This window comes from Haliaeetus albicilla, chromosome 23 (assembly GCF_947461875.1).
Source record: "Haliaeetus albicilla chromosome 23, bHalAlb1.1, whole genome shotgun sequence".
In the NCBI taxonomy this organism is placed as follows: domain Eukaryota; kingdom Metazoa; phylum Chordata; class Aves; order Accipitriformes; family Accipitridae; genus Haliaeetus; species Haliaeetus albicilla.
The window spans coordinates 9757306-9779263 of NC_091505.1; the positions used below are offsets into that span (position 1 = coordinate 9757306).

At 39.2% G+C, this 21958-nt stretch overlaps 1 protein-coding gene across 5 annotated transcripts in view; it reads right to left on the reverse strand.

The window, feature by feature from the left end:
• Positions 1-21958, reverse strand: part of AFF2 (ALF transcription elongation factor 2) — a 455820-nt gene that overhangs the window by 18790 nt on the left and 415072 nt on the right. For all 5 annotated transcript variants that reach the window (XM_069811154.1, XM_069811152.1, XM_069811151.1 and 2 more), the window contains exons 13-19: positions 15878-16112; positions 13794-13933; positions 13172-13235; positions 9645-9781; positions 6190-6261; positions 5737-5830; positions 2285-2334 (exon numbers count right to left, since the gene is read on the reverse strand). In XM_069811154.1, the coding sequence (XP_069667255.1) occupies positions 2285-2334; positions 5737-5830; positions 6190-6261; positions 9645-9781; positions 13172-13235; positions 13794-13933; positions 15878-16112 (792 nt within the window). The remainder of the gene's footprint in view (positions 1-2284; positions 2335-5736; positions 5831-6189; positions 6262-9644; positions 9782-13171; positions 13236-13793; positions 13934-15877; positions 16113-21958) is intronic.

Consider the following 21958-nt stretch of genomic DNA (forward strand, 5'->3'; position numbering starts at 1 on the left):
AACCAGGGAAAATTTGTTTCATTGCCAGCCTGGAACTCAGGCCAACTTTGTAGAGGTTCACAGCCCTTTCAAACAAAAGTGGCCAGAAATTCCAGTAAGCCAAGCTGAGATTTTTGATGGTTTGAGATCCTGAGCAGACTACACTTCATGGCAATGGATAAGTTTTTGCTTTGTGATTTAAGAATACCCTGCTGTCTCCCCATTCTGAACAAGGCTGCTGATCCACCTCCAGTGGTGCCATACCCTGATGGTGTTTGGTCTCTCCTCTGTGGTGTGCAACTTCTCTTCCCAGCTGGTACAGATTTGCAGGGGAATAAGAGGAAACTGTAGAGCATGCAGCCCTGGGGAAGGCAGAGCACGTTCTGACAGTGGCAGCACCAGGCCCGAGACAGTCTTCGGGGCCACCAGGAGACACCTGAGATATACGGCAACTCTGAGCCAGCTGGAGGGCTTTTCTTCTAAGACTCCAGACAGAGGGGACAGAAGACCTGAGTGTGGACTGTGGACCTTGTGTGCTGGGTCATAGGTGTCATAATAACACCCTTATAACAAGGCCTTGTCATATTCAGTTATTCTTACATGTCAAGTGCTTCCTTCTCCGAATAAAAGACAGAGATGTGCACTTTCAGAGCTTTACTTCCTTATCTCCAAAGTTAGTGGGAAGAGACTGATCAGCTGGGTGTTATGTTAGAAGTGATGCTGACCTGAATGCTGGGTTTCTGCTGCCTACCTTGTGGCCAGGCAAGAATTTTCTCCTCCAGTCAAAACCCACTGATTCTAAATCCTGGGCACCTAATCAGTTCCTTTAAATAGCAAGGGAGATGTCATCACCTGCAGAGCACACACTTCATAGGGGTCTATTATAGGACAGGAATAAAAGGATAACTTCCGCTTCATGAAATTTTTAGGTATAAGCCACTTCTTAAGGAACAAGAGAGGTGTAATGCTCCAGTAGTCTATTTCGGCACTAAAACTTTATGTAAACCTTACTGTATTTTTATTGCAATACAAGGTTTCACTGACATTTAAATACCTTGAAAAGCTGGCACATATTGAATAATTTAATTTAGTAGTTGCTTTTCCAGTGTTAAAATATCTTTTTAGGTTTTATATAAAGTGATTTAATATTTCATCACTTTAGTTTGTGTTATAATCTATACTTAATTACCTATACACACACAAACATATTCAAAATAATTTTGTATATTTGGTGTGTGTGTGTAATATATACACCCCAAAATATTTTGAATTATCTAAGATGATATTTTCCTTTAAGCACAATGTTGGAATTTTTGGTTTTGCACTGATTCAGAACAAAGTCTGTTTGAAAACTTCAATTCATTGTGTGCTAAACTTCAACCCCTTCTACAGTTTTATTACTTTGTTTCCTTGGAGTGTCTAATAGTAATTTCTTCTTATGAACCACCAGAAAGAGACCATTAACAATAATCATTTTCACCTAGAATTCAGCCTACTCAAATAAAGAAGGAAGGAAAGGTAAAATCCTCTTTTATTCTACCTGTATCTATACGCGTGGCCAGGAGAAAGGAGCAGGAGAAATACGTGTCACGTGGCAATAGACATTGCAAGATAAAGGCAAGTTTGCAGCAGCAATGCACCTTCATTGAACAGCAGATCATAACTGCATTACCCTGACTTCATATCTGAGGCAAGGGTGTTTTAACGTTAGTACAAAGCCACTGATAATTGGTTGACTAAGTGCCTTCACATTTTCACCACTATTACGCCTTCAGTTTTATTAAACAGCACTTACCATATATCAATGAAATATTCATTGGTCTTTCATTACTGAACGAATCATTGAAAAATCATTGCAATGAAGGTTAACTTTAGTTTGGCTTCCTGAAATGACACGGTACTTGCTAGCTAATTAACAGATATCTTTATGGCCTTCATTTGGCTTGAGAAGCAAACTGTCAAAGAATTCAGCACAGACCCACCACGGGTGATTTTAGACTTAAGAGGGATTTGCACAAAGATGAAGGTGTGTTTCAGTTCTTCCTTCCCACCCACACTGGATGGCTCACACGGGTACCTGATTTAGCCCCCTGGGATCCCCTCAGCCCCACAAGCCCAAGGCAGCTGTAAGATCAATTTTGTAGCCCAGAAGAACATTTTCTATCTGCTGCATATTTGAAACATACCTGTAGCTCCCAAACCACTGAGTCATGGCCTGTCCTTTGCCTTTAGAGGCACCAAAACATTTCCCCCCCTCTTGGAACCACTTGTTCTCAGACAGAAGTACTCAGCAGAAAATACTCACTTTCCATTGCCGCCCCAAGGTGAGGGGGCCTGTGAGGCTTTTGAAGAGTTCTGTAAGCACAAAACCAAAATGTAAATAAAGGTGATGCAAGTACATGAATAGTGATGACAGAAGGCTCAAGGCTACCTGTTTTCGTTGCAAGAGCTACAGTGCATGTAGCAGAACAGCTCTGCACATCAGTCCCGTAATTAAACGGCTGGTGGATGATTGGTGGGTTCCAACCAGCAACTTGAAAGTCACTTGATGAAAGAGGGAATATAGTAAAGTTCCAGTAAAAGCAGATGTAGTTCACAAAGACGTGGTTTAATTACCACTGAAAATTATTCTATAAAGTTCGTTCTTCAGAGTGCAAATGACCTCTTATCTTTACGGGGACCTGCAGTCTTTTAATAAGAAACAAAAAGAATCTGGGTTGATGCCTTACTGAAATTAGTCCCTCCCAAGTTGCTAGGGAAGGTGGATTGGGATTCAGATAGTAGTAGAAATAAAACTTCTAGTAAGGATCTGCTTGATTGCCCTTGTTTTTATGTATTTGATTTGCACAAATTGCCTTTCCTTACCCCCTTATTCATTCTGCCTTTCACGTCTGTGCAGCACCTTGTACAGCCCTGTACAAAAAGATTGCCCAGCAACAATAAAGCCAGATTTTTCCAGTCTTGCTCAGACTGGGTGGTATCTTATTAATTCCCATAAGAAGTGGTAGTATCAGGGCTGAAGTTATCTATGTGTGCTTTCTGAAAACAATCACTCTGAGCTCCCTTGCAAAGAAGTCAGCATGCACAGTGAAAATTCAATCAAATTTTACAAGTTCTCTGCAAAGTATTACCATCATTATGACAAGATTATTCTGGTTACTGTAATCGCTATTTTGCATGTGAGGCACAGAGATTCAGTGGAGCGCAGAGCAGCCCTGGGCATGGCCCAAGGTCACACAGCTGACTGTGGGAGCAAAATCCTACCCTTGACTTCTAAACCACAGCTAAACTTGCCAAACAGTATCGACCAAAGCAGAAAACACTGCCCAAACCATGGTATTGGCCTTGCCTATATGTTCCTATACAGCATGCCACTGTGTTTCATTAAAGATGTGAGCATGAAGTGAGTGTTTTGCAGTACAGAACATATGTAGTGTATATTTTTGCCTCCCACTTGTATGTAAGAAGGAGGGAGATCCTACACTCCCCTGGAAAGTGTTCAGGGATGAAGAAGCAGCTTTGATGTTAGTTTCTATTGTCTGGGGATTGTTCCCAACAGTATCTGGAGACAAATACTAGATCTGTCAAGATTAAGACTAGACCTCAACTGGAGGTAGTTATTTGACAATGAAAATATTTGAAATATTTTTGCCAATGACTACTGACAACATATTTTCAAAAACATAAAAATCTTCCTCAAACTTCTAGAGGAAATGCAGCAAAGGATGCCACTTCTGCTAACCTTAAAAAGTTTGATTTCAATTTTACAAATTTATCATTTTAATTATATTTTACATCAAGTTGTCTCTAAATTTCAAAACTACTTTTATGATTAAATGGTTATTTTCTGTTTTGAAATGTCAAAAATATAAATTTGAAACTTTTAATTGGAAATTAATCAGAACCAGTTCTGTCCACAAATGGTTTCAATTTGGACAAAGTGGCATTTGTGAGGAAAAATATGAAAAACAATTCTGCCAAAAAATTCCTCTCAGTTCTGCTGTAAACAGTGGGCTGCTTTTCGCAGTTAAAATTGTGCAAAATTTTGAATAACAACTCTATTCAAGTAGTTAGTCTTTTTCATTTGTATTACAGATTCTCGCCTGTGAACACAGAGAACATTGTGCAGCAATACAAAACTAATACGTAGTTAATAGTTCCCATTCTTTTCTTTTCTCCTCCTATGCCTTTACTACAAAAAGATCCTGAACATATAATCTGTAGACACTCAATCGCTACTTCTAGCAAATGAGTTACAGTGCCCACAGCATACACACAGTAACACTAGCTGAAATACTCAGCTTCAACTGGATGCCTAAAACCAGCATTCCTCATTTGTCTATTTTATTACATTTTAATTTTTTTTCCCTTATTTTAATTTACATTAAAAGTCATTTTCTCTGTGCAGATGCAGGAAAATGGTCTTATGCTAGGAGTAGTAATATGTTCTTCATTGTACCTATTTGAACAGCTACAGAAAGTAAAGTGGCTTTAAGGGAAGAGAGAATCCCCCCCATCACATTTGGGTTTTTTTTGTTGTTCTTTTTTTAAGAAATCATTACTTTCTGCAGAAAAAGTTTATCAAATGATTTGTCAATAACCTTTTTTTAAGAGACAATCTACATCATCCTGGATAAAATCTGAAGTGGATGGAATACATTTCATGAAAATGCTGAGGCTATAAATGTGTGTAGTTCAAATTTAATTTGTTGTGCAAATCCCTGACTGAAAACTCCATGAGTACAACAGAGGCACTCCTGATGACTTCAAGGGAGCCTCAATTTAAGCAGATCAGGAGTAACATTACTGAAGTTATAGAGATACACGCACACACTCAGAGGACACCAGGGAAGTCAGGACTAAGTGGTGGTTGCTAGCATGACAGTATTGGAGTTTTCCAGCAGAAGGACCATTTTATCACCATTTACATGAAAATATTAAAACTGCAGTGTTAAAAGTTTTACTGGTTTGCAGTACTAATATGTCAAAGCCTGGAACAAATTCAGAGAGGCTGAAAAAAAACGACAAAAAAAGACTGATGGGCTGACAAACCACTATAATTACATAATTATAGAATAATACATAGTAATAAAGTACAAGAATGAATGCATGCTTCAAACAACATCAACCAGTAAAATATAAATATCAAAACCTTGGCAGAGCTGAAGAAAGATTCTGTTTCTCTCTTAATTTAGGAATGGTGAGGACTTGTCATTCTTATACTGGGTAAACAGTGTTTGACAAGGTAAAGGAAAACATCACCGAGTCATGACAATGGTAAAGGCAAACTTTCAAGATGTAGATAAGGAAATTTGAAGTTCCACAGAAATAAAAGGAGAAATCTCTGAGTCTGCAATAAGCTTCAGCAAATCTCAGAGAATTTAAAATCCAAATTTAACTAACTAAAGCCTAAATAATTGTTTTATTATGGTTCACTGGGGGTCAGTTCATAATCACTTGCCCCTTGAAATCTTGAAAGAATCAGTTTCCTTTACAGAAACTTGCATAAACATTACATGGTGTTGAGAATAATGTTATTTTAGTAGAATTACTGAGTATGGTCCTTTGAATCAAGTGACTAATCCAAAAATCCCCCAAATCACTTCTGTCCCTAGTCCCTGGCAGCCATCCTGCCTGCATTTCCCAGGGGAGAGGTTAAATGTGGGACTTTTAAGTCACGCAGTTATACTTGTGAGAGCTCTCAGTGCTGGTATGAATTTCATTTCATATCTATAAATTAAATAGAATAAAGATTACCTTAAAATATTCCATCAGAGATCTGGAGTACTTCATAGCATGGTCCTTCTTTAGTTTAAACATTCTCAAGTAGAGAAGTGATAAGCATCGGTAGCTGTGGTAATTAGGAAAAGATTATGTTAATTCCATTGCTTAATGAAACCTATAAACTGTAAAAAAAAAAGAAGAAGCTGACCTATATTTTGCAGTTTCTGTTCTAAGGTTAGATTTCAAAACATAAGCAAACGGAGTAAGAAAAAAAGTGGTCAAAAGCATTAAAATCCCATCTTGATAAGAGTATAAATTAGAAGAATAAATGTTTAGTCAGCTGCTGAAGAAATCCATTAGTTATCCTTTAATAGTTTAATGGAAAACAAGAATAATGATCTTCTGTAAGCTGCTTAAGTAATTCAGTACTTTTAAAGTCCTCCTTAAGATTTTAGCTGCCTCTCTCATTGTCGCAATGGGACTTACCATAAAACTGCTAATTTCTTGTCCCCTTCCGTGGCAGAAGAGCCTGTGAAATTCTTGAGTCTCATTGCATACCTTGTCAAAAAGGTGAGGAGAGAAGAAATTGAGAGTTAAGATGTTTCCAGGAATACTAGTGACACTCTGAAAAATAACAGCCATACAGAGATAATCTTCTCCAACTGCAACAGTTAATGGTCACATTGTTCTGTAACGATGAGATCAACGTAAAATTCAACAGAAAGCACCACTTAAAATCTGGAGGGCTAAAGTAAATCACCAACCCATTTTCTGGGCCAACGACGTGAACTATTCTTGAGCACATTAATGATATAATATCCAGCCATCTAGGCTGAGTCCTGCAAACATTTGTGATGAGTGTTGGACAGAAGCATAAGATCTTGGCCTTATATGTACTGAAGAGTAGAGTAATATATACTAAAGTTTTACATGTAATACTTTGGGCTTGAATAATACCTTCAAAATCCTTCTCATAAATGCTTCTTCAAAGCTTTTAATATATTTTATATAGAAAACAGTTTTAAATACAGGAAAGGTCATGTTCACAGCTTTTTAAATTCTTGGGTCTATTAATTTAGGAGTCTTGTGTACTTGGTCTTCCCTCTCTATTTAATTGCTGCTGTCCAGCATTTGGGTGATCAAAGATTGAGTATTCCTACCTCCTCTCTCATTTTTTTTTTCTTTAACTGAGCACACTCCATTCCATGCATTTAGTCTCTTGAAAATCAATTCCTCGCATAAAATCATTGTTCTGAGCCCTAATGCAATTTCACAGGTACTTGTGTTAGAATAAGTAATAGGGTTCAGCGTTGCGTAAGAAAGTTTTAAGGTATCCAGGCAGTCTTGATGAGTTCTCATTTACAAGGAGGTAATGGAGTGCAGGCAGGCAGTGCTGCTGTCACTCTGCCTTCCTCCCACCACCCCCATCATCAGCCCCCAGCTTGCAGCTGTAGCACACCACCTGATGTGCTTCCTTCACGTCCTATCTCACCTGCTCTTTGGTATTGTTGTTCCAGTCATACTGAATGAGTCTGATCAAACAGGAAGATACATGTCTCTCTGGGATTTTCAGTGTTATGTTAGGGATTTTAGCATTACCATTAACTTAAAACACCTTTGACAGTCAGATCTCCGATATTCCCAGTCTCTTTGATGCTCCGCTTGCTTTCACAAACAGGTGTCTGATGCAGATACTCAGGGCAGACACAAGCTAATGCAAAAGGGGAAAATGGTGCCTCTGATGAAGGGAGGAGCAAAAGTGAGAAAGATCTAAAAATCTCCTCCTATTTCTTATCTCACAGTAAAAATCTAAGTTAACGTTATGAGCCACATTGAGAAAGTGTGTGTGCACAGCCACATACTTGGTTTGTACATTCAGCACCCGCTGTAGCCCACAAGATTTGTGTATTTGTCCAGGGAGTTTATTGAACCTGTACCAGCCTGCTGCTCACCTGGGCAGTCACCTTTTTTTCCATGTCTGACCACTGACAGCAATTAAATGGGCAAATCAGTCTCTCACTGGCTGCCTACAAGATGCTGCATACAAGAGTTGGTAAGTTAAGTTCCACCTTTGATGGCAGGTGGGGCAATTAATCTCACCTAACTTTGGCTATTTAGAAACCAGAGATCTACTACAACAAAGTCCTCCAGATTCTTCCATAGCCAAAAGCAGTTCAAAAAGCAATCCAAAAGCAGTTCCAGTGCTGCTTCCACGCCAAGGTCTATCTGTCCCGTAGCCTGCAGCAGGACTGTGCTGATACAGGAGCTGCTGGGAAGAGCGAGGCAGCGGGGCTGCCTACGCTGATGGGTGCCGGTTGCTCCAAGGTGCAGCCGCATGCTCAGTTGACTCCATCCAGCACCAGCAGTGGAGGGTGGAGGGGAGTTGCAGGTTATCACCCATTTGTGAGCTACTCCTAGAGCTGCCACTCTCTGAGTTAAGTGGGGCGTGTGTTGTGACTCTTGAATGAACAAAGATTGTTGGTCCATTCGCTTCTGAACAGACAGACTGCTGGACTGAGGAACAACATTTTCAACAGTGCCGTGTGGATTTCTTAAAAAAGAAAAATAAACGCAGGCTCCTATGAAGAAGCGCTTACTTCTTTAAAGAATATTTCTTTAAATACAATTTATCCTGCCATACAACTGTAGCTGTGTAGTTCAGGACACAAAGTACCGAACTGCCCAGAGTGCAGGAATTGTTTCAGCACAGTGAGCAGGGGTAGGCGGCTCCTTAAGTTCCCTGCTCTCAAGCGTTTAACTTGGATCCTAAGTGTTGAGTGAACATCATTTTTTTGTTGAGTAATCTCTTTAGATTTTCTTCTCTTTATGAAGTGTAGAATGTAAAACCATGTTTTTAAATATTTAGCAGGCATATTATTTACCTGAGAGTAAAAGCTTCTTAAGATTTGATACATTTTATTATGTAAATACCTACTTATTCAAAATGTAAAACATGCACTATTTTTGGCAGTCTCTACTAGCTAGTCATCTGGCATGTTAAAATCCTGCACGTTAAAAAAACACCTTTGTCATATTAAACCCCAAACATTTAAGGCCTGATTTGCCTCCTTTTCTTTCTCTTGTGTAAACTGCCAGTAATTACACTGACATTAATGGTGATATTCCCAGCATACACTGGGGAAAGCAAAGGTGCATCACAGTGAAGAGGAAAAATCCTGGTGTTCTACTTATAGGTAAATTTAATCCTGCTTGATTTCACTTTGATAATTTGTGCAAATAAAGCAAACAAGCCCCTAGTTACTCAGGAGACCATTATTTCTACGGAGCCAACACTATGAAACAGCTATAAGGAACAGTAGCAGATTTTAAATTAATAGTTCAGGCATTTTATTAGTAAGTAAAGGAGCTCTCATCCATGTTCTAGCCCATGAGTCTACAAAACTGTATTAAAACTAATTCAGCTGGTTCACATTCCTTTAACATTAAAAAATGTACTTTTTTATACAATACATGCGGAAAGCTTCCTCTCTGGCTATGATCTTATGAGCCTCTTTTTTTTTTTTTTTAACAGCCAAGTTATAAACGTCTAAAAACAGGGTTTGTAATAGAAATCCTGATAGACTCACTTTAATGTTTTGAATTATAAAACTACACCTTTTAAAAGACAAGTGTCATTGCCAAACAGTGAAATTACTATACTTTACTTCCACCCACTACATTTCAATTTTAATTTTATGAATATTGCAAATTATAACACTCACATTATAACCTCTAAAGGGGATAATTTATAAAAGCAGTGTCCATCAATTATAAATTTTCCATGACATTAATAAAATGGCAAGAACTAATTATGATGACTTCTGAGATGAAGATGCCTTGGACAAATCATTAATACGTTGAAATGGTATTTTTTAAAACATAGCAGGTTCTAATTATGACTGAAATGAGATTATGAAAATGATCACAGAAAGGACATTAACCTGATGAGTTCCACAGTCTCTGAGTACATGGTGTATGGAGATTTAGCTTCTAATGGATCTCGCTCCATAGCATTTCCGCACTCGATGAAGGAGAGGGCAGCATCAGCATAATTCACTGCTTTGCCAAACTTCTCCAGCTGAAATGGGAATGACACCATCAAGAAAATCCTTCAGCTTTAATTTCTAGGTAGACAGATCATAATACAAAGCAACACTAGCATTAGGATAAAAGTAAAGTGATGCTGGTAGTTAAGAATGAATTCATTCAGTTATTAAGGCAGGGTCTATGTTTTTACCAAATCTTTTCAGGCAGTATATGGCCAGACGCTCCACAGAGGAAAGTCAATGCATGTCCATTGACATGCATGGATTTACCCAGGCAATGAGGGACACTAAGCATGTTTGAACAAATCCATATTGCTCCTTGATATATGAACTAAGTTTGAATGTCACTATGCAAGGGTTAAGTAACAACTCCATGCCATTTGTCAGATGTCACATTCTGTGCTAACTGTTGACCAAAAAAAAAATCTCATCACTTATGTGATGACTGAAAGAGTAGGAAAAAAAAAGGAGAAAATATAGCACTGCTAAATATTTTATTTTACTAGGATTTTATTGCAAAAGGTTTTAGCCCTCATAATGGTTGTGATTAAACTGACTTAGACATACTGATTTCTTTTTTTATGTGTAATGAATATTATATATGACATTTTTATAGTAAGTATTTTATAATAGTATTTAACATTTTCAATTTTTGATAGCTGGATGTAAGAATTCTACTAATGTGGCATTTGATATAAGAGATCCAATATACTTTAAATAATTTAAAAATTTCTTTGTATGTCTCTATCAAAATATTTTTGATGCATCTGCGTATGTTTTCCATTCACAAAATGGAAGCCTATCCTAGCAACATATTAAGCAGAACATTTAGTATTGGTCCAAGGTGACAGTTACTTGCCTTTGTGGCTACTTCTAAGCAATCCTTGTAACTAGTTCCCTCTGCATACTTTTGATTTCAAGTTCTGCTCTTGTGCATTGATTATGTACAAAGCCTGTGTATAATTGATAGGTATTACCTGAATGATCACAAAAGGGAAAATATTTCTAAATGTTTTCTCTCTATTCCAATGGCCACTTCTCAGCATATTCTTCAAATTCTTTGCTTCAAGACTTCCACAGATGACTTTTTGTGGTATAAAAAAAAAAGGAATCTGGCTGCAAGCAGATTTAGTACAGACACACAGTTTGAGCCAGAAATGGGATCCGATCCTGCCCTTTGCTCCACACGGACTCTAGTGGAGCAGGTGGAATTACTCCAGCTCATCACAGCTCAGCCGAGAAGAGAGCGAGGTCTCCAAGATCTCTTCTGTATGGTACCGTCAGTTGCCACTGCAGCAGCGCACCCAAATCAGTTGATTCCTTACTGCCGTCCCAGACAACGATAGGTTTTCATGGAGTTGCTCCCATAAGATGTGAAATGCCCTGCCCTTCACCAGAAATCTATTTTCCGTACAAGCTCAGGAACAGCATTGCCACAAATCTCATTAACATTTGCTGACACATTTTGAGGTCACATGCATTATCTTTCTAGCCACTGCAACACATCTTTCAGTGCTGTGTGTGCTTTGTCATGTCAGCACCAAGTAACCAGAAGCAATTGTTTCCATAGGACCACTAACACTACAGGATTGCACAGCAAATGTGTTACATGGAGATAATTTGCGTGCAGCTGTATTGGGTGGAAAAAAAAAAAGTTGAGACCTAAATAGCGGAAAGAAAAAGCAGATACTTTGTTCATGGGTATTTATGTCTGCCAACAAGTTGTATCGTAGTGGATGGCCTCACATTCCCATAAGAGCACTCGGGGTGTCAAACTGCATGTGACAGGCAAGGCCTGCCTGCAGGCAGCAGCATGATGTGCTGTGCCTGCTCCTCTTAGTTCTGCTTGAGAAACACCCCTGATTCCGCAAGGCATAGTCAAAGGTAAGAGGACGGGAGACAGGTCAACACTTTCTGAGTGAATCAGGCTGTAGAGGGAAGTGAATTGACATAGCATGTTGAGATCATCGGGAGCCTGAGCCTGTAAATATTTGCTAGCATGGAGCAGGCATCCCTGTGCCAGAAGCACGTGTATTTTTTTTAAAGGTCAATCAGCTGTGGGAGGTGTTGTCAGTCTGCTTCTGCCAGCCTTTCCTGCGTGCAGATGTCAGGGCTCTGGCTGAACAAGCTCTGCTGAGTTGGGCTGTAGGAACCAGTGCAGGGCACCTCCTGTAAACGGGCAGGTCGGGAGGGACGACTGCTAACTTACAGTCACGGCAGGTTGCCAAAATCCTGAACCCACCTCCCACAGAAAACACACTTGGTAACACTGTGCCCCAAGTCAAAAGGGAGCCCGGGGAGCTGAAGCAGGCAGCTTGACATGTCAAATCCCCTTCAGCTCACTGACAGCAGAGCGAAAGCCTTTTTTTTTTATTACTTTGTTTGTTTTGTTTTTTAAAAACATAGCATGTGATTCTTTTGGGGGTTTTTTTTGGACAAACGCTTATTTCCAAGCACAAAATTTCTGATGTGGAATGATACAATATGCATGCAAAACCCCACAAATAATAAAGCAAGAGGTGAATAATCACCCAGTTCTTTTTCAGCTGTGATTTTGAGAGGCAAAGTGAATGGCCACACTCCATTTTAGACATCTTAGTTTAAATAAATAGAGGAGTCAAGTTCCACTAGGCCTGCCTAAATGAGCTGCTGTTCTGCACTCTACGTAGCATACAAGAGCAAAGTCCCTACCTACAAAGCAAATGGCTATTAAAGACACTTCAGTGCTAGCAATAGCTTGGATTGAACAAACTATGATAGAGCATAATTGGCCAGATTAAGTAGTTTTATCAAAATCAAAACACTCTGCAAAATTAGGTCAATCTTACTGGAATTTCATCTGGGGTAAAACGAGAGAAAAAGCTTTCCCAGCATTGAACTACCTCATTGCAAGATTTTTTGGGAAGAAGTGTGTTGAGACGTTATTTACCAGCCTAAAAGCATGCAATAAAATTGAATGTACTATTTAAAAATCAATTGTTGCAAATTTTAAACAATTGGGTTGGAAATATCAAACAGTTTTACCACATGATAATGGGGTGAAGGGTGATTTGCCTTTTTTAACTTCCTGTTATGGAATATTTCAACACTTTTGTTTTAGGCTCAAAATGAATAGGAAAACAGATTTCAAATACACATCATTTTTCACAAAATTATCTTACATCCTTCATAAACAGCATGACTGTTACTCCTCCTCAGAAGAGATACCAGCTATTGTAAGGAGCTTCTTTTTTGGGAACAAATTGTTAAAGGCTAGGAATGCTGCTCAGGGTTTGACTTGTTGTGAACAGTGTGTTTATGGAGTACAATCTGAAGCCCCACTGTAGTCAATAGCAGGGTTTCTGATGGTTTCTGAGAATGTACGTGTTTGTAACACCCAGCTCCATAGTGGAAAGAGACAAAACCACTCTGTGATAACCTACCAATGCATCTGCTTTATGCTTTAGCTTCTTAGCCTCTTGCATGTAATAATCCGCATTGTGAAGCCTGAAGAGACAAAATCAATTATTTCAAGTCTTTGTTTTCATACAGTTGGACAAACATTGTTTGAGAAAATTGCTGACTGCTTCAAGAACAATTTCGACACATACACCCACTTATCTATTTAAATCTTAACCTGATATTAATCTGAAGCTGCTGTATGCAAAGATATGATGGGTGACCAGAATGTAAAATAACTAGCTGTAGAAACTGGCCACCCAAAGGACCCATTAATGTGTGCTGAACAAAGGAAAAGAAAAAATATTTTAAACTAATTAAGTATAAGAAGTTTCCATTAGAGGAGCTAAAATAAAAAAATGAAGAAGAATTACCGTGGACCAACATTCATGATCTGAAAACATTTATCAACAGAGTCTTCATTAATCAGTGACAACAGTCCATTTGTAAAGATTAAAACTGTGTGTGCCTTTGTGCAGCAATATCCACACAGGTGCCCAATGCTAGTGTTATAATCAAAGATACTCTTTTTCACTGGGAGCTCTGCCTGCATGAAAATCCCAACCACATAACATGCAGCTAGCACAGAGATCCAATAATACTTACACATCATCAAATGTTATTTTGGGTCTTCTGGGCTCAGAATTCCCATTGGAAAGTGTTGGCATTGCAGACCAGATGTCTGTTTCTAGGTGGCTGGTGTCAAGAAGAGTGTTGGCTGTTGGTGTATTGTGAGATTCTTCCTCCTAGAAAAAAAGGACTGTTATTAACTCTTCATAGTTCAAACAAACACCTTCCAACAATGTAAGTGCTCACATCCCCCCCCTCGCCCTCCCAAACAAACAAACAAACAAACAAAAGGCTAAGGCACAAAGTAGCACTCATATATACCCAACTACGTCCAGGTTACCTCACAAAACCACCCTTCCGTCCTTTAGAATGTAAGCCTATTAGATTAATTAGGCAATATGACTCTACCTCTGACCCCTCACCTGAACTCAGGAACTTACACTCTCGGGTGAAGTTAGCCTGGATACCGCAGTGTAACTGACTAGAGACGCTGGTTAAAGCAAGGGTGGGGAAATCTAATGCGGAAGGGCTGGATGTAAACTCAACTTCATTCAAGGTGTATCATGCTAATGTAACCTTTTTTTCTATATTACTGTTAGCTAACTGTAAGGCGTCTGAATAGTCTTCTCGTATTTCAGCAAAGAACACTTTCCTCACCATTGCAACACGAAACAGAGAGAAAAATGGAAAGCAGAAGTTGTGATTTTGCATTGATTAAAACCAGAAGCGTAACAGAGGCATTTAAATCAGGCAATTGCAACTTGCAAGCTAGGTCCACCACCAGATAAACTAAATTACAGATGAACCAGTGAACTAAGGAAAGAAGTCTAACGTATTTTAGAAGACAAATATTTCATGTATCAGGATAACAGATAAACCAAGGATAAATCTGACTAGAGATGCTGGGAGTGAGAGGAAGTGGCCCTGCTGTTTACACAGCATTGTTTATTTGCTGACACATGCAGTTCATTTTGGCATTGATTTCAGTTGAAGGCGTGTGTATTACTCTCGCAGCTTGAAGTGACACAATGATATCAGAAAGCAACAGGGATGAATGAATAAGGTGAAGTGATTTGTCACCTACGATCCAATGCAACTTGTGAGTTTTACTATTACAGTGCAGGGTAACAACCTCCCACAAAGCGGCGAACTGTGAAAAATGGGGCTATGCATGTCCTTTTCTGTGGCAGAATTTTCTTCTTGTCTTTTAATTTTGACAGTGATAGTAAGATACAGTTTGATACTAAATAATATGTTTGAAACTGTAGAGGGAGGACTGTTCTCTAAAATGGGCCAAAAACTTGAAGTTTCCCTGTTCAACCTAAAAGAGGATGACAAACTAATGTGAAATTTTACTTTTTTTTAGTGTATTTGCTATGCAGCTTCTAGTTTTGGCTCTTTTTCCTGCATTTTCAGTAAAAAAAATCTGAATCTGGTGAAAAGCAAGCAAAAAAGAATTGCCTATGTGAAAACCTTTGATGGGGAGATGGCCCTAACAGAATCATGGTTTTTTGGGGGAAAAAGCCTCCAACTATTTACAAGGTATCTAAAAGCTTTTATATGTAATTCATGGAGATTAGGTGTGAATAAACCTTACTGCTGGAAGCTGGGAGCCTGCAAACCTGAGAGAAGATATTTCCATGTTGAGTGTGCTATGGACAGGTAGCTTTTTGTTAGATTTTTATTGTCTGGTTAGTTTAGGCCGCAATATTCAGTACAACCACAGTGCTTAATTCTGGCTGAGAATTTGGGGTAATTATTCAAGTGATGGACACCAAAATTCTTGAAGTTTTGTTTTCAAAACTTGTGTGTTGTAGCTACAGAGTTAAGGGATTAATTGCAGCTAGCTGGTGGCTGCAAAAGCCTCCTCTAAGGCTCGGGGACTGGGTGTTTTAGGGAGTGATACACAGCGCCCAATAGATACCTACTGCTGACCTAAAAATGGAACTTGCAAGAGTTGCTTATGCCCAGCTCTGCAAAGATCCACTCCTCACTGCTCTTGAGTGGGGCTACATAAGCATTTAAAAATAGATACTGGAGGAAAAAACATCAAACAGAACAAAGCCAAGTTAATTTTATTTTATCTTGTTCACTTCCAGCAACTGAGGTCGGTTACTTACACAGATTCCTTTGGGGTTAGAAGAGGATTTATTTTCATTCTTTCTGTGTTTAGAAACAGAGGAGGAAGAGCTGCTGGTCTGAGAGGTGTTTGTGATGTTGGTCTCTTGGCTGAAGGAGCCGTTGTCACTGCTGTGCCGCCGGTGCACAGGCTCATCCAAGAGGGGGGATAATGGAGGAGGAAACAGCTTCTCTTCTCTTTTCTTTGCCACCTTCTTCACTGAGCTACCGCTGCTCCTGGGACACAGATAAGAACCAGGTGCATTTCAAGAACCTTGGTTAATCCTCCATAGCACAAAGCTCTACATTTTATTTACTGAGAAGCCAGCTCTACGCTTAAATATGTCCTGCAGTCCGTGTGTCCTAGGAGCTAAGTCAAAAGGGGACAAGCAGTGAAAACAGAAGAGCTACCTCTGTCTTTTCAATGGCTGCAGAAACGTCCTGCTTTGGAGGACAACTTCCAGTGCATTAGTACAAATTGCACCCAATTTAAATGCTAATTTGAGTCCGTCTTCATTTGAGAGGTCATAGAGGTTCTGACTCAGCAAAGTGCTGGAAAGTTTTATGCATCGGGTTAGTTCCTTTGACATCAAGTATGACTATTTACGTGTTTAACATTAAGCATCTTTTTAAGAGGTGGATTAGCGCCCACATAAGCAACCTTTGCAAAAAAACCATAATAGCACATGGCATGTGAAGGAAAAAAAAAAAATTTCTAACAACTACAAAATGATAACCATAACAATAACATGATAATAATTATTTGACCTCTAGAATAAAACCAATGTTCAACACTATATTAAAATGATACATTGTAGCTGGCAAAAGCCCTTGAGCAAATATTGGTTGATGAATTGAACGTGATTCAGAAAATGAATGTGGTTTTGACATGAAAGCTCAAGTAATATGATAATCTATTGTCTGTTTTATGTACAGAAATTGTTAGCTGGCTGGAAATGGCAGCTGTGATACACAGTAAAAACCTGCTAGACCTTTTTCCCCTCAAATCCATCAGAAAAGAAAAAAACAAAACCCAACACCATGCTGACTGTTTAACATGTTAATCTACTCATAGATTTTTATTTTAGGTACTGTCCTAGCTCAGTCAATGAAGATAACCTGAATTTTAATCTTTTGTTAGACATCTCATATGGCACTACACAATCATTTACTTTTCATGATTATTGACTAAAATTTCAATAACAAATTAAGTCAACAAGAATTTATGTTTCATTCCCAGTCACTTTCGGTCAGTGTCAGGAATTATAGATCTACTTTGCCTTAAAGTAACCAGGGAAAGAGGAGAAGGCAACCGAAGTTTCCTTACTCCTCATTTTGGAGTGGTCTCTCATTCCAGTCTGGCCTCTTCTGCACTTTCACCAACAGTATCGATATCTACACCTGCTTTGGTCATTCCCCTACTTTTGGCCTTTGGTGATACAAAAATATTTTGGCTGATCTGTGAAATCACAGAGTGAAATCAAACAAAATTCCCCATGTTTTAGGTTTTATAGCTTTTCTACTCAAAGCTATTTTAATTTGACTGAACCAGAGTTAAAAATAACTTATTTGAAACTCTCTGATATTAAAGATCTTCAGACTGAAGAAATAAAATGAGCACAGAATTGATACTGCCTTACAGTAGGACTTGTATGGATGCTGTCCTGCTCAGAAAACACATGGGCCTGAAGAAGATCAAAGGAAAGCAACCAGGCTGGAAGAGACTGGCAGTTCTTCGAGGAGACTGATTTTGTGCACATGTGGTCCTGCAACATGTCCTCCCAAAAGTTCTCACTCAAAGCCCCATCTGTTAGCTTTCTTACACCCAAAGGGCATTTTGGAACTCAGACAAGTTACCATAGCTATAGCACAATAACACTCTGAACTTTTTCCAGAGGAAAGTTTTCCAAGGGAGGGTAAGCACTGCCCCAAGAAAGCGTGCATGTGTTACTGGATTGTACAGAGGCAAAGCAGACACGGTTCATGAAATACCCAGGAGCAGAATCCAAACCCTCTGCCTCCCAAATCAGTGTCCTACACAGGGAACCCTGAACATGCATATATGGGTGGGAGCACAGAGTGAAGTGGTTCTTCATGCCCCTGTGTATGGAGGTGTGTGAAGCTCTTCTTTCTCCCTAGCACAGCTTTGCAAAGGGAAGAGCAACTGAGTCTGGCAGATCTATCCCAGAAGCATCTGAAGAAAAACTGAACATGAGCCATTGGCCAAGCCTCCTTTAGGATCTGACCCTGCACCACTAGTGAGGTTCCTCAGCACATCTGTGGCTATTTCCAGGGCTGATGCAGGACTCTCGCACTTGCACAGAGTATACCACTGCATGGGGAAATTCAAGGCACATATAAAGTGATCGAAGCAACATTCCTCAGCTGCTACACAGAGGTGGAGGGATTAAGAGAGTAGTACAAGAAAAAAATTAAGGTGGCTGCAGGTACCATGGTTAAAACTTCACTACTTAAAACTTTACCAGTTCCCTTCATCTTTGGACTCAAATATAAGATGGGGCAAACCAAGAGAGAGATGCAGCTACTCAGCTCTGGCACACAAGTCATTCTGTGGGTGGCAAGACTTAACCACAAAGGAAAAAAGGCACTTGAGGGTATTTTTTTTCTACATAACTCAAATTAAAACAAACAAAAAAAGGTAATACTTTACGGTTATAATTCTGCCTTTTTTTCCCTTTTTTTCTTTTTTTCCCCTATTGCCCACTTACTCCTATGAGTTTTTGCAGGAATTAAGCTGATAATTTATTTAGCAATGTTACCTCCCTCAGATTTACGCCAAAGCATTTATGTTAACAATAACCTCCATGAAATAGGTTGTTACCAGCAGTTAACCAGATTGTCACTTTGCTTTGGGCTGTTAATGGGCTAAGAAACTGGTCTTTGATTGCAGTAATCACTAATTTTGAATGAATTTATTGCAATAATTACCGAGACTCAATGGTTTAATTTGCTGACATGATTGTTAGTTAAACTATATTTAAAATCTAAGGAGAAACACAATAAAAGTGCAAGGAAAAAATACAAGCAGAACTGATGGTCTTGTGGCTGCAGGGTTTAATCTTTGTGTCTGAAAAGGCCAATTATCAAGGAACGAGAAGGCTCCCCATCTGGTTTTTTTTCAGCCTGGTTTCTTTTAGGGTAGAAAGCAAGCAAGCAGGCAACAAGAGGTCAGTGTGTGAAGGAGAGAGAATTTCCATCTACTCTCACATTTCAAGCTGCCTTTCTTTGCCCTTTTTTTATCCACTCCTTGTGGTATGCAGTGGTATCTCTGGCCTATTAGAGAGACAAAGCCATTGTCTATAGCACTCACTTGGCTTTCCTTTGCCTCTACTCTCCCAGTCCACAATGAAATGCTGCACATTGACGGTGTATCTGATTTTCTGCAGGGGGTTAGCAGGGAAAGGTCACTCCTGCATTAGCTTGGACCATATGGCAGCAACTGAATGAAGCTGAAGTCATTGTCATAGATGTAGAAGGCTGCCTCTGCCGTGAACGAACCCCAGTGAATGCTGTTGTGACTACCCAAGGGATTGGCTAATATATGTTGCCAAGTACAGGTGCATCTTTAACTAAAGGTCAAACAAAAGGGATCAGGAAATCCTGAAAAACAGGCTGAAATGCTTGCCTCAGACAGACTTCTAGCGTGCCTGTGAAGACGGCAGGCATGTTTCACTGGTATGAGTCTAGTCTGAAATTCAGACTCACAGTTTGCATCAGCAGATAACTCTCTGTGTTGTTACAAACTGCCAAATGTTGGTGAATAGTGCTCTGTCTGGACTGGGTCTACCAATCAGGTATTCAGATATAAATGGTATTCAGCAGCACATACAATTAATGCTTAAATTAAAATTGCTCTGGCAAGCAAGTAAATACATAAATAATCCTCTGCTGCAAAGCGGGCAGCTGGTCTGACAAAAATCCAGCCTCACAGCAGTGTTTCAAGGTATTGCTATGAATTACTTGGACAAAACACAGTATCATCTATTCCTTAATTTGCTACAAAATATCAGAAATAAGGAAAATACAGTGGCAATAGTTGGAATAACTATAAGCGTCACGTCAGATTTAGGAAAAGGCATCAGCCCCAGAATGTGTGAGGGAAGGAACAGAGAGAGATAACTAGTTGCTTATGCAATGACTACATAATACAAACCGGCTCTTTGGTTGTGCAAATGGCTTTTAAATTCACAACTGACCATTTGAATTTTCTACACTCAAATTGTACATGTAGTCATAGAAACTTGTGGAAATTAGGCATATAATTGCCCATATTAGACATGTAACCCTTTAAAAATTAATTGTGCATCTTTGCTTGCTTTATTGAGCCCATATACTTAGGGAAAGATTATGACAGAAATGTATTCAAATGCCTAAACCATAGATAGGCAGCCAGTGGGAGCTGCAAAAGCACAGGTGTGGCCTATCTTTCACTGATTCCTCCAGACTTCTGAATGCCTACAAATTTTGGCCCAGAGATCACGGTCTTTCTGTCAAAAGACTCTTGTATCTATAAAAAAGCCCAAGGAAAGCCTCTGAAGTCTGCCTTGGGGAACTTGGCTTGTTGGCACAGGGATCAAGTTCTAATGGGAGAGACCTAAGGTTCCTCCCGAGTGAGAGCATCCACCATGGGACGTAACACCTTCTTAATGGGTGAACCTCATCATCACACCTGTAGCTGAATCACCCTCATTTCTCAAAGTCCTTGCGCAGAGACTTAGGAGTTCTGAAAGAAAACGTAGAACCTTTGGGAATAAAGGAGCAAATGGCAAAGCCTGTCTTTCAACCTTTTACCACTGAAGTGTTATTTTCCCCCATGCCCTTGAACAGTGTACTTTCACCTTCCCCTTTTGTCTGCCTCTCCTTAAAACTCTACTTAACCCTCTGGAGAACAGAACCACTCCTGACTGCTTAAAAACAGTCTGGGGCTCTCCAGAAACTTGTCGTCACACAGTTCAGCCAGCTCCCTCATCTTTTGGGAAATACGTTGATCTATATTCAGTTGCACAACTCTGGGAGTTGAAGACCTGAATTATCGAACGATATTACATTTGTTTCAAGCAAACTCAGAAGACACTAATAACAAATGCAGTGTGATCCAGGTCCCAATCACTGCAGTGGAAAAGAAGTCAGAAAATTGTGTTTCAAAACTTGAGGCAGACCAGAGGAAAAGCTAGCATATGGAAATAACTATTGATGGACACAATTATATTTTAACAGAGAATACTAAAGGCTTGAAAGCTCCAAGGAATCAAATTAATGACCTGGAAAACAAGCTCAAATTAAGAAACATCAGGTTGGGGGTGGATCCTTAGGGCTTGCTGGCGGCAAGAATAGAAAGATTTTTTTAATGGATTGTGGAGGTGTTGGGGTGGATAATCCTTGATTCCCTCTGCAATATATCTCTGCTCATTGTATTTCTAGCAATGACAATCAGGCAACACCCATCATGATGTTTATCAAATGTGCAACATGTTACAGATCACATTGTAACTTTCAACCCATCTGCCTTTTCCAGACTCCAACTCTGATTTTCTCAGGGGTAGAATAAGTGGTTAGTTCAAGGACTGAAGTTACTCTATAATTACACCAGTATAAATGAAATGATGCCCAACCTTCTTTATGGATTTTAAAATTTGTGTGCTATTTCCTAAATGATTTTTGAACTTTATCTAAATTTAAGTACTACCACAGTCAAATTGTTTTCAGAAGCACATTGCGGGTTTGATTCTTTGCTTGTCCTAGCAGAGAGAAGTGCCTCATCTCAAAACTGTAAAAGCACAAAACTGATGACAGAAGGGAATTGGACTCTTTGCTTATTTATAGAATGTTAATCTTGTGATTAGACTAATCAGAATAATTATTTACGTGGCACCTGTTTGCTCAAGCATTATAGCCATCCCTCAAAGACACTCTGAAATGCACAAACTGTTTGATTATATGTCTGCTGAAATACCAAGCACGTATGTCTGAAACATTTAGGATTGTCACCCCTGGCATTGCTGTATACACAGTTAAAGAATAAGAGCTGGTGAAGTGAACATCAAAGTCACTATTTCATTCAA